We start from the raw sequence: 26955 nt of genomic DNA on the forward strand, positions 1-26955 counted from the left end.
CTAGCCATAACTTTTTACTACTGAAAATGTTCAATGAAAGTCTGGTTGACCCCCTCCCACTTTTTGTTTTAGTTTAGTCAAATAAGGCCATGTACGTAGTGACGTATGAGTAAAATTTGGTACTGAAAGAAGTTGGACCCCCCTCCCCCCAAATAGAATTTTCGAGTTTGAAGAATAATTTTTTTTTTTTTTTTTTTTTTTTTTTTTTTGGTCAAGATTTTTAGGTAAGTTATTTGTTTTTCTCTGGCTGCCCCTTTCAAAAACAATGCTACGTCTCTAAGTTTTATCTGTATTCGCTGTAAAAATTGCCAATATTTATATTCATGTATTTATATTTTGAAAATCTCAATATTTTAGATTATTTTTGGTGATTTTAGATTTCCAATTTGCTAAGATGGGTAGGCAATATCAAGCCGACATTATACGTATTTTTTGCCAAACGAGACATTGACAAAATAATTTTTTGAGTTATTCTGATGTCAAACACTGTGTGCTCACTAAAGATATTTATTTCTTTATTGAAAAGTGCTATTTCTATTAAAAAAAATTTATACATATTTTCATAAAAACCGATGGAAATTTCTAGTATGCCCCGGTCTAGCCTGGTTCCGGCCATGCCTACCCATGACGTTCCGCACTACTTTGCTGAGCATTATGGGTTGGCCGAAACCAGACTAGCCCCGCGGTCCCCAGAATCAAGCGACTGCGCATGAACAGTTATTATCCTGAAATAAAGAAATGTCAGTTCAGTGGAAGAATATATAGGGGTCCTGAAAAACAACTCAATTTATAAGGGTATACTAGTAATTATCAAAATATTTAATATTTTTTTATATCAATAAAACTGAAATTCAATCATCCAACAAATAACTTGAATAGAGTTACTTATTTTTTTCAGGTGACAGAAAATACACAATTATTTTGGAGTTTTCATCATTGGTTCGGTTTTAATGACCCATGCAGATTTTCTTAAAACGTGTTATTTAAAGCAACAAAAGCACATTTGAAAGAAGAAATGCTTATAAATAGTTAAAATATAATGTTTAGCATCAGAATAATTTATAAATTTATTAGCTTTTTGTCAAAAAAAAACCCACTGAAAATGTCAGCTTGATACAGCCTTCCAAAAACTTGGAAATCAAATAATTTTCTTCGAGAAAATCTAAAACATTGAGCATTTCGGGGCAATTTTACCGCGTATACAATTAAACCTATAACTAACATAACTTGAAAATTTGGGCTCGATTGATAAAGTATTAAGGCAGAAATTTGAAAAATCTCGAATAACCTCGGCCCAGGTCTGCGTACCTTAGTTTACCAACACTCGCAGCGAACATCCTGCCACCTAGCGTTATAATGCCGCATTAAATTCACACTACTTGTATTCGTCTTCGTTGAATGCGCTTCATGGTTTGCGTGACTGAATTTACATTTGTAATAGAGATGATCATAATTATTTATTTTATGATCATAATTATTTATTAAAGAAACTGTATCAATTTAAAAGAAAGAAGAACGAATTTACAAGAATATAGCAACATAGAAGTAAGGACAAAATGAAGAATGAAAAAAGTTCAAAGTGAAATGTAATAAAGACGAATATGAAAACAATAAAGTGACATATAGTTACAATAATAACAAAGAATAAAGAAGTAAGCAGAATAAGAATAAAAGCAAGATAAATGGACTTTTGGCGGTAATTCCCTTCCATATAGCTGTGCTTGTCTATTTTGCCTCTTATAAAGCCCCATTTCCCCTTACGATGTTATGCCTGACACTAATTTTTTCTACATTGCACCAAAAATAGATTTCAAATGCAAAATTAATACTGGTTATGCTTATGTTAACTCCGATTCTCTCACTGTGTTTGGCTAGAACTTGAGCAAATGTAAACGAGAAACTTGACATGTTTGCTTAATCAGTTTGTATCAACTTAATCGTTGCATGAATCATATGAAATAGTTATTGCTGTTTTTTTTTCTGTCAGTACGATGATTTTCCACCATCAAAAAACAATGTTCACCTCGCCCTTTGGGCTCAATAAATCTTTACTCCTCAAGATTCTGAATCATTGCATTTACCTTCAAAACAGCAATAATTGTGTAATGTATCTTCCCAATTTAGCTCAGGTGAGCATTTTGGCCAACGGGTCTCTTGATTTATTTTTTTTTTTGGCCCCCTAAAAATTTAAATTTTATTCTACAAGGGGTCATTATTCTAAGGGGGTCATTTTTCTTCACGTAGGGTATGCAGATTCTAGGGGGCTGACACTTTTTCTGCGGGCAAAAGGGTCATTTTTCGACGTCGAATAATGACCGCGGTCATTTTTCGCCGTTGAATTATGACCGGGGGTCATTATTCGACGGCGAAAAATGACCCCTGGTCATTATTGTATGGGGGTCATTATTCGTCTTTACACCGGACGATTTGCGAAGGAACAGTCACTATCTATGTTTACGTCTAGGTTTGACGCGACGCCGGGAAGGAGAATCGAACCCGGTACCTCTCGATCATGAAGACCTAATAACTGTTTATTGACGAAAGGTAACAGTGAATCAAATGAAACATCGTATAATTTGGTTTATTGTATGATCGATGTCCATGACTACTTTCAAGTTTTTGGTATTTGTTAAAGTCTCATCAGAAAGATCCGAAATTATTGATGTGATCATTGAAACCGGGAACGCAGTACCAAGCTTCGGACCCAGTATTATTCTTGTTTTCGACAGAATGGAGTATACCCGAAGTGGGGTTATCTGTGGGATGCTAAATTTTTTAGTTAAAAATTTGAGAAACAAATAGGGGAGAGGACGTATTAATAACTGAGCATCTCATGTCGTTTTGGGGTATACATGTACATGAGATGTTTAAAAAAAAAAAAGAAGAAGAAAGAAAAGAAAAAAGTTAGCCTTTTAAAAAAAGTTTACCCAATCATCCATTTGATTTCCATGTAAAAAAAAAAAAAAAAAAAAAAAAAAAAAACAGGCTGTCATAATGAGTATTGTTAAAAATAACTGCTTTTTAATTATGATCATTACTTCTAAATGTCATTGTGAGAGATTTGCCTATTGCTAGACTGAGTTTATTCTGGAGTTAAAATTTCAATTCCCTTTTAGAATATTACTAGTAGTATTTAAAGTTATTTCATACCACCAGCTTATCTACTCTTTTTATTTTTAACATAATAAAGTCGTTAATTAATGCATTCTACTTTCCAATTTTCCTGTCTTTATTTTTTAAAAATATTGAAATCAACCTTTTTCCTTCTGACTTGACGACCAAAAGAAATATTTTGTCTAAGAATATTAAAGATCTACAGAAGTTTTATATTTTAATGATAATAAACTTTTAAGAGAAATCCATGTACTATATAGATTTTACATGATACGGTCCAATATTCTTTTTATCTCAAAGCACAGTTGATGTCGACAAAATTATCAAGAAATTAAAAATGCAGTCTTGTGGAGCAGCAAAACTGCTGGTCAATGTTTTTACTTCTAAGACTGAGCAACAGAATTAACTTCTTTTGGACATCAGAAGACAATTAGAAATGAATTTTTTTTTTTACACATTTTCGTACATTCACTTTTTCTACCTGTGCACAAATTACTAGTAAACTGTCGATCAGTTGCGCGCCAGACATATACAGTGTACACATGATTTACTGGATCAACCCTTGTGTCCTTTACTAAATTTAGTGAATTTTAGAAATGCATGTAAGTACTTATATGTATACCATAATGAAAATGATGTCAAAGAGATACTTTGCAAAAGGGCAATTAAAGAGCCGGGCAGTATACATGTAACAAGCCATATCAGCATATATATATTTACCTCTGGTACGGAGTTTGTCTATTGAAACAGAAGGGACTTTATTTGTTTTATTTTTTTTTTCCTGTTTCAGGAAGATTGTTACTACATGTTTCATAACCTCTGAAAGAGGAAAACTTGTATTTTCGAAGAAAAAAAAACTTTCGGTCATCTTTCTAATTCAATGTTCTGACACTGGTGCAACAGGACATCATTATCGGTGGCAGGAGCGGCAGACCTATTTGTGGTTGTGTTAGAAAGTGCACATGGGGAATTGGAAAGCTATTTCTTCTTGGTTCGATAGAGTAATTCCATGATGGTATTATGATGAGTGTTATGAATTAAAACTGTACAACTTTATGCATTACATGTATCTTAATTGTTGATATCATGTTTTAATTCTTTTTTTTTTTTTCCATTTCTTACCAGATATTTATTATTTTATGATTTTATAAAGGTCTACAAGAAGTATTCCCCATCGTGGGAGTGTGTCAGTAGTGAACTCTAAACATAATGATCGAGTTTCCATATATTAATTACAATGCCAAGTGATAAAAAAAAAATACTTTTTAGAATTAGTAATTTTTGTCTGTAAACGTCTTTTTTGTCTGGGGATCATTACAACTTTCACAATTATAAATCTTATGTAGATATGTGTATAATTACATTTGTCTTTTTTTTTAAATTTCGATAATAAATTCCTATCCTTTATCTCCGATTCTTTTGATTAAAAATGCACTGAAAATTAAGTAACACAATTTTTTTTTTATCCATCTTGCAATTTCTGTGATTAAATGTTTATGCATTTTATTTCATATTAAAGATTCATGAGTGTTTAATTTCCATGGACTTTTTTTGTGGAAAAACTCAAGTTTAAAAATTTTCCGGCCGATTTGACTCTTTGCATCAATTTTAAATTCTTGTACATACATGTACTCATCAAACTAACAAAGAAACTTTTCCGCATCTGGAAGAATAATGGCTTTTTTGCATTCAACTCAGTTTACTTCTTGGAAGATAGAATAAATGGTAACTTCGAGGCCCGTTTCAGAAATTCCAGATTGACCGGACGTTCTTCGCGGTGGTCCGGATTCATTTCATATTAATTAGTTATCAACATCAAAATTCAAAATGTAAAAGTGTAAATAAACAGGGTTTAGTAGCGTTGTAGTAGTAGTGCTATAGATGCTTTTTGTTTTCATTTGTTTTGTTCTTTCATGACTTTTTTATCTTTTCTATGTCCTGAAGAGAAGGGACAGGTGTCCTGAAAATTTGACAATTTTTTTTTGTTCGTGTCGTTGGTCATTTTTAGTGCTTTATATAAATTTCCATCCGTGACCTTGTATCTACTTAGTAGATCCGACACTTAGGATATACAGTGTTGTTGGTTTTTTAGTGCTCTCTCTCTTTCTAAAGAATTTAAAACAGAATTACCGAAAAGGTTTTGCACAAATATATACCTTAATAATTTTCAACAGTGCATTTGATGATACTCTTTCATGATAATGAAAATGTGAAGTGTGTTGTAGTTTTTGAAAATTCAAAAATACAAAATATCTAAATAAAAAGCTGATCTATACACAAAGGCGAATAACTTTTCACTCAACTAACCTTTACTTATTTGATTAAATTTTCATTTCAATTTGATGCTTTACCACTAGATTTACAGGAAAACATCTAAATACTTCATCGTCCTTATTTGTGATAACTTCCTGATCGGCAAAATAATTCCTCCTATTATTGGTTCTTTGTCCTCCATTGATAATGTTAGTACCATCTAGGAAGTTTAAATGTTTAGTGTGTGTGCCAAATATACAACTCAAGCAAACTATTTAATGTTTTATAAAATAAAAAGAACTGACCTAAAAAAAAATACAATTATTATTTTTATGAAATTTTAAGATAGAGAAATGTATCCTGTCTTGATATTAATTAATGAATAAATAATTATTAACTATTTAATCATTTTCAGTTAAAAATACTATTAATCATTCAATAATCACTTATTGCATGTAACATAAAATATACCAATATCTTTTTAAAAAAGTTAAAATATATAATAATAAACTTAATAATTTTTTACTGGCTTAAATAATGTCATTCAGATAAGAAGGATGACAAAAATACTTATTCAAAAGTCCACACTACAAATACTGGTGAATGAGAAATACATGTATATATACTCAGTGGGAGAAATAAATTATCATAAATGGAGGGGGGATAGAAGAAAATTGAAGATTATGAAATAGTCTTCTGGTATTCTTAATTACTAGATAAATCATACAGCAAAAGTATGTATATGACAAAGAAAAACAGTCAACATTCAATAACAACAGTGACATTTTGTTATAACTACATTCAATTTAATGCACATCAACAAATATACAAATAAACAAATTAACATACTTAGTCTAATAAATAATAAAATTGTCTAATTCCTCAAATTCCACAAATAATGTATCTAGTAACAAACTTCAGATGATTGTCCCTAACTGTTTTGTATTTCAAATAAATATTACATGTAACATCAAATACACATCCACAACACATAGATCTCCAAATTACATGACGTTCAATCAGCCCAAGTTTTTCATCAATACCGGTACTTTAATTAAGCAATATCATCTCAATCATCCAGAACAGTTTTTATCATTGGATTCCTCAATAGATGAAGTATGCATAACTCACAAGTAATAATGTCACGTATTCTTCAGGTTCATAAGAAGTAGTAGTATTTTTAGAAGCAGGATGGAATTTCAATTTTCTCATAAATATTTTCCTCAAAAATGCATGTACCAGTACATTTAAATAACCTCAAATTCCAGAATTACTTGCACATTACAATTCTAAGCTTGAGTTTATGAAGTGACAATTTTAACATACATACTAGAACTTACATAAATCATTCAGACTCATAACACAATATTAAATAATAAGACAAAACTTTATGACAATTAATACACAGAGTAATATTAAAACAAAAAATTAAGCTAAAAAAAAAAAGAAGAAATTTCAGTAACTTATAATCTGAGTTTTCTCCAAGAATTCTCTTTATTCTTAACAACAAGTATATTCCCCCTGCTCACTAAGGTGTCTGGAGCCCACATTAGTCCTTTCTTTATAACATGCATTACAATACCCTTGCTTACTAGAGTTGCCGTAATTGTTACACGAGGGTGTTTTACATTTTTGTCCCTTTCTAGAGCCCTCCACTTTCTCCATGGTTTGAATATATTGAGAATTTTCAATTCTTGTCCCACTAGATGACACTGGAATGTTATATTGCTGGGGGCTAAAGGGTTGGGGTAACTGAGTGTGAACTGGGGGACCTCTGTCTTTTTCTGCTACATTGTACTGTTCTACCTCTGATGGGAGGGGATAGGGGGAGGAACGTGGGGGAGGGGCTCTAAAAATAGCTTGTCTGTAGTGTTCAGTGCAACGGTAACTCATAGAGGGATCACCATATTTATCACACCCTGGCTCCACACAATTCAAGCCTGGACGAAGATGAGGGGCGGTGTTAGTCTGACGTGGTGTTACCACTGGAAGATTGCCTCTCATTGGGGACGAAAATGTTGCAACTAAAAAAAGAAAACAAGATGTGTTATTGATCAATCCAAATGGTCTGCTACTTCTGTGATTTATGTACCAGGCACCATCTTCCTAGTACAAAAATAGAATCTGATTTATTTTCTTTGCATTCTATAAATATTAGATATGTAAAATTCAAACTTCAAATTAAAGTGCACATAATGTGATCCAGTTCATGAAATGAGGAAGCAGTGTGATATAAAAAAGCATTGCTTGTTATATACACTCAAAATACCATATCACCCACAAAGACCTGCACATTTGCTGATGTCATGCCAACTAAAATCAATACATAGATGTCTTTACAATCGACGTACTAGTGCCTAATTATTCTACAAACAATTCCATAGATACAACGATTTAAAGCTTTAGTAATCAGGAAGTTAGAAGAATGACAGGTGAAACCTACCATAATGACAAATCTGACAGTTCACTGACACGAAACTGACACCTTTAACCACACCGTACTAACATGATTAAACACACATCTGTGTTTGTCACTCTAGGGATCAAATACTTCACTATTTTACATAAATTCTTTCTATAATCTTATAAGGAATTAATTCTAGGCCATTTATATACACAATTAAGTCTTTTTTTTCATTCATGACATCCATGTTTTGCATTTAACCATATGAGATGATAAATGTAGGAAGTGATAAATCAAAACTCCTTTAATGTGCAGTATTTCAGTTCCCTATAAATAAACATTGAAAAAAGGATATTTTACCCTCAACGGGGAAGGAATTATAAAAACAACTGATTTCTTAATTATCACGTGTTCACACATAAATTCCAAATTTTATGAAGCAAACAATTAAGACATACTAAAGATCCCTAAATACACTGTCAGACTGCAATGAGTGAATATGAGACATGTCGTAACTATAGCTGTAACAAACCTGAGAAAATCTCGTTTTCACCTACTAATTAGTTACCTTGGTAACAGTTAGAGCAGTAACCGTGGAATTTTTTGTCTCCATAGAAATCACAATTTTCAGTCAGACATTTGTGGCGTGAGGGAGAATACGCGTTTCCTTGCCTAGCTACAATCAGACCAATGAGACAAAAATTGAGAGAAAGTTAGTAAACTTAAGATTACTGGAAAACCAATGTTATACATTTCATGTAAATTATGTAATATTAATATTGTTAAGTTTTCTTCTTAGCTATGTTAACAGGTTAAAATACATACACCTGTACACATTTCTTTTTAATTTTGTATGAATTAATTTTAATTAATAAATCTTAAACATATGTCAATCTGTGATTAAAATGACATTGTAACCTATAGGCTTGAGGAAAAAAAACATGATAAACACCAAATTGGTCACAATTCTATCCAAAAACATGAAAGAAATGCAAAATACAGGGAAACAAGAGATATAGAAAAACAGAAAATGTCACATGTCACAGTTTGTCAGGCAATCGATTTCACATTATTTATTAGCAGGAAATCAGAAATATTGAGACAGAAAATAAACACAGTAGGAGATTAAATTAACAAGAGCTTACAGGCAAAACATTCTGAACAAGATGATAACTAAGACATAAAAACCACCTGATTTGCTAAGGAGGAACCAATCAAATCTTAACATGTGTATTTTTGTTGATTTATTATAAATGTTAAGTGTGAACCAAATTTCTCTCCAGAAAGAACACAGTGCAATACTCTTATTTAGTAACTAGAAATAAATATACTAACAGTACATTACCTGGTTTATGTCGTTTGACCTCCAGTGACCTTGACCTTGTGCTTTCTGCATGTTCTCTTTGAAGGATGCCTGTGCATCTGTCACATAGTTGCCTGGGAGGATAAATAAGGGCATCACACAATGGTGAGGCACATTTAACCTTATCCCTGGAGCTGGTCACAATGCGCGGTTGTGGAATTTCACCGGTCTCCAGCGGTGTATTGGATTCTAATGTACTGTTATCTGGGGGAGGTATCGGCTCTTTGCTAACCTCAACAGCTGGTGGTTTATTTTTAATGAAACACTGCAAACAAAATCCATACTCATTTTTAATTCTCTCTTCTTTACATCCTGGTGCAGAACACAAAAATTTGAGACAACTGGATGATGCTGAGCATGATCCGGAAGTCCCTAGAGACTCTAGGTGCTTTGTCTTATTGATACAAGTCTCACAATAACCAAGCAAATGTGCATGTCCAAAACTTTTGCATTCTTGAGATTTACATTTTCCTAACTTTTTGATATCTTCCAGACTGAGCATATTTCCTCCACTTTGAAAGAGCTGAATGTTTGAGTCTCCTGGAGAGGGGGTTCCAGTACTAGGGCCTCCACCTGTGGCATTCATCAAGTAAGTCTGTGAAGATGGACCCTCCTGGCCACTTACAGACATGGGAGTAGGAGTATGGTGTTTTGAAAAACACTCTTTACAAAAATTACTATAGTTCTGATGGCCTTGATTTTCACAGCTTGGTGACAGGCACTTGGCCGTTCGAGGAGAATTTGGACCAGTTCTATTTGATTCCATAACTTTTAAATTGAATGATCTAAATTCTCCTTCTCCAAACAGTCTACTGTCATCGACAGGTTCATTTTTAACAGCCCGAGGAGGGGAAGAACTCATTTCCTGACTGATTGGATGGCCTGTGGGTGTGATGTCGGGCTGGCACTCATGACAGAATGGATACTTATTCACAGACATTTTATTTCCACATTTACCAAAGTTTTGGCAATTTTCATCCATCATGGAAAAATTACCACTTGGCAGATACGGCATTGAAGCCAATGGCGCTGAAGGTTCCACAACAAAGTGTTTCCGATTCTCTGTTTCTTTTCTATTAAATTCTACTGTATATTTCTTGAAGCACTCAGAGCATATTCCACCATAATCAGGGGAACCGTAAAGTTCACATCCTGGAGTCTGGCATTTGGTTGATCCATACTGTTGACCAATAGATGCCTGAGGAGCAGAATTTTGACTAGAAACTGTTGTAGGCTCATTGTTCAATTTAAAGTTCATCCGAGGCTGACTGACAGAAACCTGTGTTCCTCTTATCCACATTTGATAGATTTGTTGACATTCTTCAAAATGGCTCTGCACAATGTCAAATGCTGGCTTGATTATATGATAATTTGACTTTGCCACAGGAATTTGAAGAATTGAATCTGCAGTGGTCATGGGAATATTTTTAGTATCTAAATACCCATTGATCAAATCATATCCCAACTGTTCTTCAGTATAAAGTAAAAATCGCAGCACAATAGGTTCAAAGTCATGATACACTAATGGAATAACATATTCTGAGTCTGTGGCTCTTCCATCCTGCACTGTTCTTTGAGGAAGAAGAGGTGTAAAGTGATTCATGCTGTACGCTATTGTAATCGGAGACTTGCAGGTGTCTGAGGGTTGCCAATCCAGAGGTAGATAAATCCCTCCAATATTATCCTTCTGCATGCTCTGACCATAAACTGAGCGGGCACTTCTGTCTGCTAAGACTATTATTGGTCTCTTTAAAATGTTGGCTAGTACATACAAGTGAATTCCTTCTAAAGACTGGAAGCTCAACGCAGTGTTTGTATCTAGAGGAATGTCTTCTGCTGCTTTGATAATATTTTCCCATTCTGCTTTCATGTCCTGAAAGACACAATTGACTAAAATGCAAAATTTCTTATCATACATGTACAAGTTTGTGTGTTCAATTTTACATGAAGCTTGTAGTGAAATTAACAACTCAAACATTCATTATTACCGTTGAGTTCATATCTGGGTTAAACTCATTCGGTCGATCGAGAGACATATTTCTCTGATGTATCAGCCATCTTTTGAAGAACTTGCCCGTTGTGTCATTGGCAAGAGAAAGGTATACTAGTCTGCGTAACATTAAATCCCTATCCTCAAACCCCCAAAGAAAAAGAGACACAGCATGCAGGAGACAGTTTCCATCTGCTACAAATTTAACAAAGGATTTGAAATAGTTATTATTTGATACCTATACAATTTTGATGCTAGGCAATGAATATATCAATGTATATATCACTTGCCATTAAAATAATTAAGGTCAAGTCATTTATTAATTATTATTCAACTCAAATTAAGTATGTCTTAAATATTAATATTAAAGGTGAAAATTTACTGATATTTGCTTGTTCACATACAATATCTGTATGAAGTACAAATGCACTACAATAAAATTAATTTTCTATCCATTTATCTGACATGATTTATCATAAAGATACTTGATAAATTAATCAATATATACCTCTTGCTTTCACAGGATATAAAACTTTTGCTGTTCTGCACCAGTTGATGACCTTTGATCTCTGAAGATCATCCTTCACATCTAGGTCAAGGACACTTACATTGTAAAAATGTTTGAACTCTTCATTTACTTGTTTGAGGCATGGCAACAGGGCAGTGAAGAAATGAAATGTCTTGAAACAGAATGGTTTCCCGTGATCTTGATTTGTGCCGGCCACATCTTTCTTCACCTGTTCCAAAAGTTGTTTTACCTTGTACGGAGAACTGTCAGCAAATTTACGCTTGAATGGTGGCGTGTTCATGATCTGAAAAAGGAACAACAAAAATTACATTCAGATTCAGAAATCATGAATACTGGTGGATGCCTCTAGAATCTGACTAAAGCCTCTTTTGTATAATATAGCTAAAATAATACATTTCTTCAAGAAATATATACCCCATATGAAAATATCAGGTGCATGAAAATAGCCATGATTCACAGATTTTATTTCCAGATTATAATTTTTTTTTATTAATACATGTATATATTAATTTTATTTTATTTGAGCCTTTTATGAAACCTTTCTTTTAATTGTCGATAGATTGAAAAAATCATGAACAATACATCTGTGCATCTACGTCGGTTTTCACATCACATACATTATTCATTCTGTTAATAATTCAGGAAAGGAAAAAAATATATATATACTTGTATTGAAGACAAGATTCCCTTAAATAATTTGAATTACACAGTCCTTATAAATAGCATATATAGTTGACATGATAGGGAAGAAAACTAAAGAATTATCAAAAATTCAGACATTACGACATTTGAAAACTGATGTCATTAAAACACTTGAAATAAACCAGGAATAAACTAATTAAATTATAATTAACTAGTATATACTGTATAGATATATATAACATGTCCCACTACATTAATCATCGGTTTCTACTTAAAGATTCTAGAATTTATTTTCGTACCCTGACTACACCTTCTGACTAACCTTAACTATGACTAAATAAAGTCAACAAAGAGACAAAGAATCTTACTGCTACTTCAAAGGACCTTTAAAATGTTTACTATTCGGAATCGTTTCCAGTCCTTATGTGTTAGGCCTAACTAACGTCACTCTTTAAAAAAAAAAATGCCCGTGTATCCAAATAAATGTTTTCCTGGATAAATTTTTATCCCAAAAGAGTTTGGATACAAATTTCTGATCTATTTTAAAGACATTCTTCGACTGGAAATAAAATTTTACGAACATTTTTACCTCTTACGGAAATTACGCCTGCTCCATTATTGACAAAATCAGGAACGTTGAGGGAATATCCAAACGGGGAATTCCCACCGCTTTTTTGATTGGTTAAATTTTGTCACGTGATTAATTGTTTCTACTTTCAGTTTGTTTGGGGCGTTTTGTGTAGACAAAATCAGGTGAGTCCGTGAGAAAGATACATTGTATTTTCGTGTTTTGTTTGTTTTTGATTCATGAAGTGTTTTTTTTATTATTGTTAACATGTCGGAGAAGTCGTGTTGACAATGTGTATCGCAATATGAATCATGAACTGACAGCTAAGGCATAAAACATGCTTTAAACAGACCTGAAAGCAAAGGTCAAACTCGAAGTACTGGTGAGCATGGTGAGCCCCATAGTGATAGTCACGTGGTAAATTGTACCACATGGACACAATTGTAATCAGAATATTGAATAATATAATTGAATGTTACACGTAACGTCTATATTGTGCAAAAACTAATCAATAAAATAAGACAGATTAATCATTTGTTGAGGCCTAATGTCTATAAATATTCATTTTAAATATAGCCTGTCAGATATATCCTAGCCAAATAGTTTGTCTGTTCTGATATAAGAAAACTTTTCGTTCTTGCCAATGAAATAATACAAATAAAATGAATAATTTTACTTCTTATTTACAATGTTTACTACAAACACTCCTAAATTTTGAAACTGAAATATTATTCAACATGTTCAAACACATTTTATTGGTACTTGTTGTCTTTGAGAAATTTTGGAGGTTTTTTTTTATTGGATAATGTAATTTTGAATGTTTAGATTGAAATAAATGCAATGTTGTGTACATCCGTAATATTCTGTGTTGTAAATTATTACACAGTATTAACCAGTAGATGATGATCTCAGCAATACAACATTTTGATGTTTAACATTAACGCTTTTGAAAAAAATTGTCAACACATTACATTTGTATACCTTTGAAAAGTGTAGCTAATATATTATTGATGGTACACACTGTTCTTGATCATGTTGATGTACATGTATTTATAAGAAATGGGAGGTGACATAAGTTTCCTACCTTTAGTGTACCTAAAGTAAGTAAAGTTTTAGTTTAGTATGAAATTTACATCCTGAATTTTGGTCTAAATAGTGATCAGAAATTCATTCACAATTAACATACATTTTATTTATAACATAAATGGATTTTGAAAATAATATTTCGATTCATAAATGTCCTTATTTTCCAACTATGTCATGTTATTTGAAAATTCTAAAAATATCTTTATTTTTAGAATGATTTATAGTTATTAAGAAACAATTGGCTTTTGTAAAACTTGACTTCCTTCCTTAATTATAAAGAAGTCATAGTGCTATTGATTGGGTCTATCCTGTATGGCCTCTTTTATCAGCATATTAGGGAAAATTGCTGTAAGTTGCAATATTTTTGTATTAATGATAAAATAACGTTGATTTAAATAAACACACTATTTCTCATTGTAATGGCCAATTGAATTTTGTTACTCAGAAGTATTTGCACTTGAATTTTACACTCAAACTTCATGCAGGAACTTTTAACTGCAGTTATTAAATGGGGATGTAGGGGTAAAGTCCATTATGTTTAATATGTACATGAGATTTATATTCAAATGATTTTTTAAGTGCATGACCTCAACAAATTGCCAGGTACATCAGTTTACCCTCGATATCTCAAATCCTTGGATATCTCGAAGTTTTTTTATCAGTCCCATGGAGCTTAAGGTCAAGATCTAGTAAATAAAAGGAGCGTACAGATTTCTCAAATTTGAGAAATAAATTCCTTTAATGAAGCTTTATAAGTATAGCTTGGTCAAATAAGGTGTTTTGGGGGCATAATTTGTAGGTAAACAAGATGAAAAATCATATTATAAACTGTCATTTTCATTGAAAAATTAAGAAAATCAGGAAATGGGAGTTTTTTCCATATCAGACAAATTAAATGTATCCAGATTGCCTACAGTCTCTCAGAGAACGGTAATTTGTATGTTCTTAGCCTCTTCTTTAAAATAATATTACATTGAATATAGGTTTCAGGATTACTTTTCACATGATTTCAAATGGAATTCGAGGAAAAATACTTTATTTTCTACATAATTCTATTACAGCCGTAAAATAGAAAGCCGGAAAAAAAGAAAGTTTAATTTGATTATGATGTCATAATGGATCTCGCATAAAAAATGCAGTTTAAAATCATTTACTAGATCTTGACCTTAAGATAACGAGGTTTGACTGTATTATTTAAGAAAAAAATTCTTTTTCTACTTTGAATATTGGGTAATAAACCTCAAATACTTTTTTCCAGCAGCAGCTGATAGGCTACATTGTATCTGAGTTAATTAGCTTTACATTACATGCTCGGAGCTCATAGTCAATACTTCTAAAAAGCTGTAGTCAATACTTCTTAAAAGCATAGTCAATATGCTTCTTTAAAGCTGTTTCTTATGTATTATAATTACAAATTTATATCAAGGCCAGAAGATCATGAATCAACACTTAAGTCAAAATTTCAATAACCTGTAAAATGCAAAACAAACACTCAACAACTGCAGCCAAAAGCACTCTGGTGGTGTCATCTTTTAGAGCATTTTTATTTTGGACTGCTTGACAATTTCATAATATACAGATTTTGACAAGTCTAAATTGTTTTATGATCCTGCATAGGGACAGGATATCAATTTCTGAACAGGTCATTTTTTAAGAAATCACGTGCAAGCACATATCAAAAGTGACCCTCATCACAAATGTAAAGGTTTGAAATTATAATCACATTAATAAAATCTCTAATTTCTTTTACATTTACAGATGAAGGTATCCCACCTGCTTCGATCAGTGCAGTATGCCACACTGACTGTAGTGGGGTGGATTGTGTGCCCTATAATTAGACTGATATTTAGTCTAATCTACAAGTCCAGTTCAAAATGTGTGGACCCCATAGAAAATCCGCTATGTCTAATGACAGCTGTGGAATTAGCGGGAAAGATCAGGTCAAGGGAGGTAATTAATTAAGGCATGAACTGTGGGAAATGAGAGAGCAATAATTCCTAGACAACTGACACCTAAACTTAGAATTACCCAGCATTGATCAGTATATGTGTTTCAATGTCTAATTATATTTGTGCTAAAAAATTTTTTTAGATTACTCTGGAATATTATAAAGTTATATTTTTAGAGCATTAACTGCTATCAGCATGGGGTTATACAATGTATGTGTAGCTCAATTAAAAGAAAATGTAATTAACAATTTAGGTTATGATGAAAAAATTGCTGTTAATAGCATGTTTAATATGACAATAATTACACCGTACTTTACATGACTGTACAGTCCAACGCCTATATCTAACAGATGATTGAGATATCTCAATGCCAGTATTTGAGATATGTGTGTTTTGATATTTGAGTTATCAATATATCAGAGTATTCAAGATATTTTAGTAGGTATCTGAGTTATTAAAATATCAACATATTTGAGATATCAAAGTTGAAACTTGAATCAATTATGAGTTGGACTGTCAAGTTGCTTTGATACATGTATATCCCTGGTATTTTATATAATGTGGGTGATGAGATCACAAAGTTAAACTGTATTTAAGTTAAATTGATACAATTAGCTGTATCATTTGTAAGTGACAGTGTTCACTTTACTTGGCAAAATCAGATGTACTTTTTATACACAAGCTGTTGAGTAATTTATTTTAAAATTTTTAAATAGATCAGTAAAACATGCCTATAGTGATCTCGAAGGCCATCAGGATGATCAATCGGATTCATTATAAATGTAATTTGTCATTAATCCAATAAGTTCATCATTAATATGTTTTCAAACTACAGGGAAAGAACATGATACTTCACTGTAAGAGGGAATTCATTATAAACATGTTCACTATATCCATGTTCTACTGTATTCTGTTTTATTTATAGGTCACTGCAGAGAAGGTCATGCAGGCTTATATAGAGAGAGCCAAACTAGTGAACAAGGACTGTAACTTCATTGTGGCAGACAGATTTCAAGAAGCATTACAGGAAGCTAAAAGTGTGGACAGGATACTGGACAGTAAAATAAAGTCTGAGAAATACTCCACACAAAACGCTCCATTCCTAGGAGTCCCAACATCTATCAAAGAGGCTTTTGCTCTCAGAGGTATTGAAATGCATATAATTATAGACTTGAGGTACAGAATATACTGTAGGTATTACAGAAATGATCCATGCAAAAACAAGGATAATAATATTGTACAATAGAAATGGCCCATGTTCAGGGTTGTAATTATACATACAGTATAAGAGGGATACCCTGGATCCAGGATGAAGGATAACATATTATAAGGATTCCCCATGCTTCGTTATTTATAATATGCTTTACAGGGATACCTCATGCTTGGGGTTACAGGGATGCCCTGGACACCAGGTTTATGATAATGTACAATACTGGAGAGATTGCAGGGATTCAGGATTGATGGTGACATATATGGATACCATACTCAGGGTAATTTATAATGCATTACAGGAATGCCCCATACATCAGTGTTATTTATAATGCATAACAGGGATGCATTTTACTCAGTGTGATATTTAATGCATTACAGGGATACTCCATAGAGTGATTTTTAATATACATTGCAGTGAAACTCCATAGGGATTCTGCATACTCAGGGTTATTTTTAATACATAACAGAGATGCCCCTTACTCAATATTACTTTTAATGCATTACAGGGATGCCCCAGACATTAAAGATAATGATATGTACAGTATTAGAGGGATTCCTTGATTCGGAATTGATGATTACATATTACAAGGATACCCTATATGCTCTGGGTTATTTATAATGCATTACGGTCAGTGTTACTTATTAAACAATGTAATGAATTACAGGAATGCCCAAGACACAAGTGTTATATATATTGCATTGCAGGGATGCCTTATACTTAGAGTGATTTTTGTATTGCATTACAGGGATGCCCCATGCTCAGGAATATTTTAATGCATTATGGAGATGCCACTTACTGTCTTTTTTATGATATGTACATGAGTATTAGATGGATTAAATCCCCCCCCCCCTATTCAGGATTGATGATAACATATTACAGGGATACCTTCATACTCAGTGTTATTCATAATGCATTATAAAAATACCTTATACTCAGTGTTATTTATAATGCATTACAGGTATGACTCATACTCAGAGTTTTTTAATAATATATTACAGGGATGCCACAGACATCAGGATTAATGATCGTGAAGGACTATAAAGCCACAGAAGATGCTCCTGTTGTCAAGCGCTTGAGACAGGCTGGAATGATTCCATATATGGTAACCAATGTCAGTGAACTGTGTATGTGGTATGAATCAGCCAACAGACTGAACGGCCGAACATGTAACCCCTACAATACTGCAAGGATAGTGGGGGGAAGCTCAGGTGCTTATATGCGTGTACCTGTATTTATCTAAGGCCTTTCTAAGTTTTTCTCTGTTAAGCCTTCACCACTCTTTCACAAATATTACACAGGCTGATATTATGAAATACACAATTTAATAAATATTGATATAAATGGCATCCTACGTGGGATTTTATTTCATTTTTGAATTCTCTTATTTAGTTCAATTTCATATGAGCTCAAGGACTTATGTACGTATCTCACTGGTAAAATTTTGTTAATTTTCAGAAAAGAAATTAAATTTCAAATGTTTTGGACAAAAAAATCAATTTCGACATCAGATTTTATGGGTTTTTCTCTTTTTTTTCTTTTTTTTTTTTTGACTGAAAATCTTTAAATTTTCAAGATTTTTGACAAAAAATGTTACACTTTTTTTTTAAATTATTAGAGGTACAAAGGGTGTTCTACTGAATTTATGCAACTGATAAGTCACATTTTTTATTGTTATAGATGGAATGGAGTGTGAATTTGCATGAATGAAATTATATTTTTCTTTAGTAACAGGTTGGGAGGGGTGTGATATTGAGTTTTAATGTGATATTTTTTATTGTAATAGGCGGGGAGGGATATATTATTGCATTTGAATTAGTGATTTTTTTTCTTGTTATAGGTAGAGAGGAGTGTACAATATTAAATTTTTAATTAGTGATATTTTTTTCTTGTCAGTTAAGGAGGAGTGTGCAATTTAATTTGAATGATATTTCTTTTCTTATTATAGGTAGAGAGGAATATATTGCAATTAAATTTGAATAAGGGATTTTTTGTTATAGTTGCAAGGGGAGAAGTGTGCTATTGCAAATTTGAACAAGTGATAGTTTTTCTTGTTATAGGTGGTGAGAAATGTGCTGTTGTAAATTTTAAGTTTGAATTAGTGATATTTTTATTCTTGTTATAGGTGGGGAGGGCTGTGCGATTGCCTCTGGGGCTGCTGTGGCTGGCCTGGGGTCTGATATTGGAGGCAGCATCAGAATGCCAAGCTTCTTCAATGGAATATTTGGCCATAAACCATCAGTTGGTAACAAAGTTAGAGTAATGTGGAAGCTGTACTTCTACAAATTTTGAAGCAAAAAAAATTTTCTCGACATTACTGTTACCGGTACCTCTTTTAATCAGTATTAAAGAAATTTCTGTTTATTAATTTGATAGGGTTAGTTCCCAATGAGGACCAGTTTCCACTGCCAACTGGGCGAGACATGGAGCTGTTGACTACAGGACCAATGTGTAGATATGCTACTGACCTTCTACCTCTGCTAAAGGTCATGTCTGGACCAGAGGCACAGCTAGCCAAATTAGATGAAAAGGTCATTCATGCCTTTTTATGACTGCTTTTTAAACAGAATATCAATATTAATTGACTATGCCAGACATTGATAAACACGCCATGCTTTTGCTGACATTTATATTTGATAGGAACTAGTAAAACCGGTCAAGTAAAAATTGTTATATGCCCTAAAGGGCAGAATTTTGATTCTATTGGGATGCATTTGTTAAGATAAATGAGTTTTGAAAATTGCAGGTTGATGTTAAGAAATTAAGGTTTTACACAATGTATGATGATGGAGGAAATCTCCTAGTGAGTCATGTAGAACCAGAAATCCAACAAGCTCAGCACAGGGTGAGTACATTTTTACTACAAAACTAGAAGCCACTAACAGAAGGTTTATATAATTTCCACAAACCATATCTTTTGCCTGGACATATCTCACTTCATTTATATGGAAAGAAGTCACTAGGATTTGTAATAGACTGATTTCTCATAAAATTGTTGTATCAATTTTTGCATTTGAAAGTTTATTTAAAAATAAAGTTGTATCCCACCCATACCTCTAAAGAAATATCCTACATGTATATTGAATTTAATCAATGGGATCGATCATGGAATTTTTCCATCAGGAGTTGGTCAAGGTCACAGTTGAAACATGTTCACTTCATAATCGAAAAATAAATGTATATGCAAAACATAAGTTTAAATGTACAATATCTGTAATATTGCTTGTTTTGATGGCTTATCATGCAACATATCTCAAGTTTGGTTCATGACAAAGATGTGTGATATTTGAACTCTGATGTACAGATTCATGTATAATTTTAAGCAAAAAAAAAAGAAGGGGGGGCAGATTTTAGTGTGGGGATTTGCCATATGCACCACTAATTGAAGATTGCTGTTTATATCCCCCAAAGGTTTTTTTTTCATTATGCTGTAAACATTTTTATGTAACATATATATTAAATCTAATGACAATTTTACTCGATAAAAAGGATTATTTCAATAAAAGACCTGTTGGGGAACCTCTTCATTCTTTTTTCTGGACCCCTTTCCTGGATATTTCACTTTTTATTCAGAAAAATTTTCATACAGTTTGTAATTGCTTTATATGTTACTACATTTTGAACACTACCGTAAAAAAAAAAATCTTAAACTTAAAAAAGAAAAAAACCTTTGAAATTTTTGCGTCATTCATATTGTTTTGTTCTGAATCATCATTTTTTATACGCCTTCCTAAGTGTCCTTAAGTTTCAATTTCTACTACTGTAAACACAAAAACAAATTCTTTTCTTCCTACATCCTTCCTGTTTACACTAATGACAGCCGAAGATAAAACACACCCCCGTCATCAGACAATTCATTGTCATTGTATCTTAAGAGGTAATAAAATAGCAAAAGCATTCGATTTCAACCTGTTTTTAGATTATGAATGTGTTTTATGATGTTTGACTCTCAGTATTACCCATTTCATTTGAAAAGTCAGCCATTTTAAGCATCCTGGATATAGGTAAATACAGAAATATGATCGTTTCATTTCATCATATAGCCAAGTGAGGAGGTTTAAAATTACATAGTTATCTTAGTGTAATATAACTACTTTTGCCTGTATGAATTTAAAATTGTAATATAAAAGGACATTGTGCAAAATATGAACAAACAGCCTTTCAAGAAATTTTCGGAAAATGTATGACTACTTATACCACATACATGTATACAGTGAACATGTATTTGTATCATTAGGCATCTCGAACACTAATATCTCGAATACCATGTGTATGTCAAAGTGATTTTGAAGTCCCAACTGCTTATTCCTTAATTATTTTACGCTGGATATCTCGAATCCTCGGATATCTCGGAGTATTTTCTCAGGCCCTTTGACTTCGAGATAACGAGGTTTGAGAGTATTTTTATTCATTTCTATCTTTTTATGTGAAAAGATAAATGATTTTGATATTCAATCAACTTTATTTTGTACATGTAATAAAAATGCTGAGAACAAAAATTGATCAAGTCCAGCGTTTAGCGAACTTTTCTGAAACAGAAAAATTCTACGTGGGAGATGACACACATGACACACAAACAGGTTCACATAAGTTATTTGCCTGCGTAATTTGGATTTTACTGAGTTAGTTTTTAGAAGATAAAAATTTATTACGCAAATGATTTTAATTATTTAATTATTCAAAACAAAAATTTCGGTGAATGTAATTCTGTAAGGGGTAAATATATCCTAAAATTTAATAATGTGTGCAGAATCTATAACGGAAAAGCGTTTGATGAACCCTCATAACGAAACGGTGTCAACTTTGCTATTTTTGTTCCTCGCTGTGAATTTATTGGTCACTGGCCATGAATCATTTAAACGTAACTGATGATAAGTATTTGTCATGAATCTTAGCATATGACATAAACGAGTTCGCTATTTCTAATGCGTTGTTTGATGTAAACAAAATTATGATTTAGCTAATCTGTTTACGATATTAGTCTCTATTGTTGTGTAGGTTGTTTTGATCTTTTAAAGACAATATCAGTCACGGGGTGTAGTGTTAAAGGGGTTTATCTGTTTATGGAGATCTTGACACAGTACTCTGCATGAATTGAAACTGATTAGACCTATGCATTGTCTTAGTCTTCAATTTAAAAAAATCTTTATCATGTTTGTTGATACTGATTTTGTAGTAAAAGGGGCTGTTTAATTACTTCTTGATATTTAGTCTTAAAATATTTATAGATGACCCCCAACAGGTGCCCAACCCACCCTGGGCTTATGTACAGTACCGCAGAGTTCATCGTAGTTTTCATTTACCAATTGTGAAAATTAAATGGAATTTATCTTTTAAAGACAGAATTGATTATGAAAGGAACTGTTTTGATACATGTATTTAGTTTCTTATTTCCCCCTCTTTAGAGGCACATAAATGCGTAAGATAGTAACTTAGTGAGAGCATTTTTCATTATACATAAAAAAGAAAACCGTATAGATCAAGTTTAAAAATATGTCAATTAAATGGGAATTTTTTTAAAATTATTTTTTCCATGTATCTTGAAGGCAAAATTTAAAGAATAAACATAATTTTACTCTGCACAAAAATCTTTCACAGTTTAGAGGGCCTATACTTGGGTTTATGGTATACACGTCTCTTTTCACCCTGTAAAGCACCAAGCCCTTCTTCACATGTAAAGGATTTGTCGTTTCGAAGGATAGAGATATCTTTATAAATATTCCTGATTTTTATTAATTTCTATAAGGAATAATCATGTTTAAGTCTATATTTATCGGTAATTGTAGTGATATTGCAGTAGCCATCACCAACATAAGGCGTTGTATTTCAGTAAGATAAGCGTTATAGAAAGTGAAGACGTTCATACATTGTATCTAGAATTTCGAAAATTCCAAACTTTTTAATTTGTGGGCGTATTTAAAATGATAAGGTACAACGTGTGGTTCTTTTGAATTGTCTATAAATTGTCTTTTATGTCTGCATTTTGAAATTGTCAATACTCGACAAACTTGTCTTGTCAGTACATGGCAGATGACTGAACAAAATGTGTAGGCGATTTTGAAACCATACATCTTATTCTATGAATCGTACAAAGCACAAACGCACATGCCAATTGAATTATCTTGAGTACTGAATTAAATACTTGTGTTAGAAAAAGATGTTTCCCATGTCGGATAAGATAAATAATTAAACATTTTATTGAAGAAAAATATAACAAATGAAAAGTTATACCTTGTACCAAAATAAATGGTGTTTTTTATGAGTATATCAGGGACAAATATTGTTAAAAGAGCATAAGGAGAATTAATGATGAAAGGTACATATACAGTTAAGTCAAGCAAGTTAACAAAAGCTAAAAAGTGATTTATGACTTATTTTTGAACAACAACTAAACACTGCCGAGAAATTGACCTTATATGAAAAAAATGATTTACTAGGTAAGAATTAAGAAAGAAAGGAATGAAAATTTTAAATTTTTAGTTGCTTTTACTCCTTTACTTACTTGCTGTTAGACACCTATATATATATATATATATATATATATATATATATATATATATATATATATATATATTTATTTATTTATTTATTTATTTATTTATCGTCTTGTATAATATCTTTGTGGTCTTAAACACTAGGGAAAAAATAAAATGGAAGGTGCGAGGTAAAAAAAAAAAAAACACGCTCGTAGACTAGACAGTGTTTCTTTTATCAAATTAAGCACCCTAGATTAACAAAATGATATGAACACTTACAGTGACAAAGTCGATGTTTCAATGGTGATATATTTTTTCAAGAAGCTATATGTATAGGGGCTTATATCGTAGAAAGAGAATTAACTAGGGGGATTCCAGAAGTTATCTTACGAACTTGAATTTAGGAGGTTTGGCACCTAGAAATCACGTATTTGTGCTCTGATTTAAATGCCAGTGTGCATATATTTTATTTACGTCATGGGAATTAGGTCACCTATTGACATTGTGTACTCACTAATCGCGTGGTGATTTTTGTCGTCACAAATATGATTAATCCTCTAGTTATTATCTACATATACATGTAGAATCTTGACTTAAAAATGTATGTTTAAAACAAACATGTCTGTATATCAAAGTTTTTTTCTATAGACATTGACAATTGTAGCCATTTATGGTGAGAACCTCGTAAGTTGCTAGAACTTGTGTTAAAACCATGTGTATCCTATTTATACAATAAAATATGTTCAAATCAAATCAGAATCTTGGTACATATGTCGCAATTTACACAGATCTCTCTAGAAATCCATTCGTCATATCTATTCACAACATACGTGAACAATTCCAGTTTAATTACTAATATCATAGTACTATTCATTGTTGGTGAAGAATAGCCTTCCTTTTATGATAGATATGCATGCTTTATTCAACCAATTTAAGAGACTAAATTTACAATTAAATTTCGAAATTCTAGTGTTAAACCAAATGCATGTTTCGAAAAAAAGCATGGTTATTCCAATGTATTTTTGATTGTAATCACAAGACTATTAATCAAAGATTAAATAACTTCTATTCAGAAAAACCACTTCTAGAAAAAAAATATATTTCTTTCATTATATGCAGTAAATGACAAGAAATTAACCATTTTTTTTAATACCGGATCAGACAATTTGCTAGAAATTTACTTTTCACACAAGTAAGGTTCATTTGAATAAAACATTTTGAAGAGTGACCCAATAAGTGACACGTGTTGTGCTCTTGGCTTCCTAGTACATGTAAACTTAAGTGACTTCCTGCAAACATATATTTGTTCTTTACATCATTGAAGGTTTGAAAAACAAAAACCCAGTGATATTGTGAAATACATACTTGTTTTTGTATACTTTATTTCTCAGACAAGCGTATATATACCACTATTGATTATCAAGTCGTTATATTTTTTTGAAGTAAAAATCCTCTTTTTTCAAACCAAAAACTTTAAATTAAAGCATTGGATTTCCCCCATTCAGCGTCCCATCTATTAACTAACTTAGGTTTGTTCTGACGTAAGTTCCATTCCCATTCCAAAAAATAGATGTTACGTAAGCGCAACTTAAAATACCATTAAAAACAAAGAAACAATACCTGTGTTACATAAGCATTACTAAAAATACGAAACAAGCATTGTGCATACGTACATTTCATAACCTATGAGTGCCACCTTTGACGCTTTTAATTTTAAATCAAGAAGGCTTTTTTCAGTTTAGTTTAGGAGAACTTGCACTTGTTTCTAACTTCCGTGATCTCTTTTGTAGGTGGTTTCATATCTCTGGGATACTCTTGGAGTTGCAGTAGAAGAAATCAATTTAAGTAAAATGAAGTTTTCTTTTGAAATGTGGGCGGCAAAGATGGCGTTGTCAGGAGGAACCGACTTTGCAACATATATGGCAAATTTCAATGGACGTGTTAATTGTTTCGTGGAGTTACTGAAATGGTTAGTGGGACGTTCAAATCACACCCTACCGGCCATTGGATTGGGAATGTCCCAAGGACTAGCCGATCTAACACCACGGACCAATAGAAAAAACTTACAAATTCTCAAGAAATTAGATGAAGAACTTAAAGAAATTTTAGGAGACAATGGGGTCTTGTTATATCCAACACACCCAAAAGTAGCTTTATATCATAATGAACCTCTATTTTATCCCTTTAATTTTGCTTATACTGGCTTGTTTAATGCCTTAGCATATCCCGTCACCCAGTGCCCGCTAGGACTGAACTCGGAAGGTCTACCTCTAGGAATACAAATCGTAACAACGCCAAACAATGACAGATTGTCTATTGCTGTAGCAGTGTTTCTAGAGAGAGTGTTTGGAGGGTGGGTCCCACCAAGGACAACTTAAATTCATCACAAGTAGAAATTTAAAATTCAAACAGTGAAATGCTTTCTTTAAATTTTCTATATCCTAGAATTTGAGTCAACTGTGTTAGTTTTTATTAGAAAGATGCTATACTCCACAAAAACGAAGTCAAAGGAGGCTTGCAGCTTTTTTGGATAAAAAGTATTATTCATAATGATTGAATAGGGCATTAATTGTTCATAAAAGTTAATACGAAGTTTTCTGTGAAGCTGTTTTGTAACTGATTATATGCATATTATTGAATTATAAAGGTCAAATGATGCACAGTTCTTAAGTTTAAACGTCTAAGTAATAAATCAAAAATTTTGCAAGATATTCTACTGACATTACCTATAGATATAAGACATATTGAACAGATTCTGCTGCCAAAAAAAATTAGAACCCTGAATTTACATCTTTAAAGTTGTTCTCCTGTCAAACACTACAACATATACAAATATAAATTTCTAATATATATATAAAGATGGAAAAGATAAGATAAAATACCTCTGTAGGAATATTTTAAAATTTACCGTAATGAGGAAGTAATCTAGAAATTTTATTAAAAATATTTATTTGTTGTTTATATCAAGAGATTTTCATACGTGTGTATTACCCAATAAAAAAATCTGTGCATCAAAACGGACAATTCTTTACTAATATAAAAAAGTTTCCTTATGAGTTTATTTCTTAGGATTACATATTAAAAAGATGTCAATCTTCACGTAATCTTCAAGAACATTAAGGACTCTTTATAATATTTAAAGTTGAGATTAGAAATCCAGTGTGAATGTAGCTCCACTAATGCTTTTCAAATAGAAATGCGTCATCAAAGTTGCTTAAAAGTCCCATTAATTTATTTCTCTATGTACGTGTACTTGTGTAGTCTGTACATTGTATGTAACGTGTATGTTTAGAATAAATTAAAATACATGTATCACGAAAAGAAGTTAATTGGAAATGTGTTCATGAGCGCGACTCGTGGGGCATTAATTA

The 26955-nt window shown here is 32.1% G+C and overlaps 2 protein-coding genes across 3 annotated transcripts; one reads left to right on the forward strand and one right to left on the reverse strand.

The window, feature by feature from the left end:
* Positions 1-6151: 6151 nt before the first annotated feature.
* LOC133201816 (tumor necrosis factor alpha-induced protein 3-like) lies at positions 6152-11939 on the reverse strand. 2 transcript variants are annotated; one of them, XM_061337617.1, is made up of 5 exons: positions 11633-11939; positions 11123-11319; positions 9117-11007; positions 8340-8447; positions 6152-7391 (listed from the first exon to the last, which is right to left on the reverse strand). In XM_061337617.1, exons 1-5 carry the CDS (start codon positions 11931-11933, stop codon positions 6868-6870), a joined length of 3021 nt encoding a protein of 1006 aa, XP_061193601.1. In that variant the 5' UTR covers positions 11934-11939; the 3' UTR covers positions 6152-6867. The 2 variants fall into 2 exon arrangements, with proteins under 2 accessions (XP_061193601.1, XP_061193602.1); XM_061337618.1 differs by lacking the exon at positions 8340-8447.
* A 1086-nt stretch (positions 11940-13025) lies between these two features.
* LOC133201818 (fatty-acid amide hydrolase 2-A-like) lies at positions 13026-26617 on the forward strand. Its single transcript, XM_061337619.1, has 8 exons — positions 13026-13048; positions 15708-15899; positions 16824-17043; positions 18110-18319; positions 19234-19353; positions 19485-19639; positions 19855-19953; positions 25375-26617. The coding sequence occupies exons 2-8, from the start codon at positions 15708-15710 to the stop codon at positions 25960-25962; spliced, it is 1584 nt and encodes a 527-aa protein (XP_061193603.1). The 5' UTR covers positions 13026-13048; the 3' UTR covers positions 25963-26617.
* Positions 26618-26955: the final 338 nt, after the last annotated feature.

The sequence above is a fragment of the Saccostrea echinata genome, unplaced genomic scaffold (assembly GCF_033153115.1).
Source record: "Saccostrea echinata isolate AGI-Se365-2 ecotype Australia unplaced genomic scaffold, CSIRO_AGI_Sech_v1 ptg000045l, whole genome shotgun sequence".
NCBI classification, from domain to species: domain Eukaryota; kingdom Metazoa; phylum Mollusca; class Bivalvia; order Ostreida; family Ostreidae; genus Saccostrea; species Saccostrea echinata.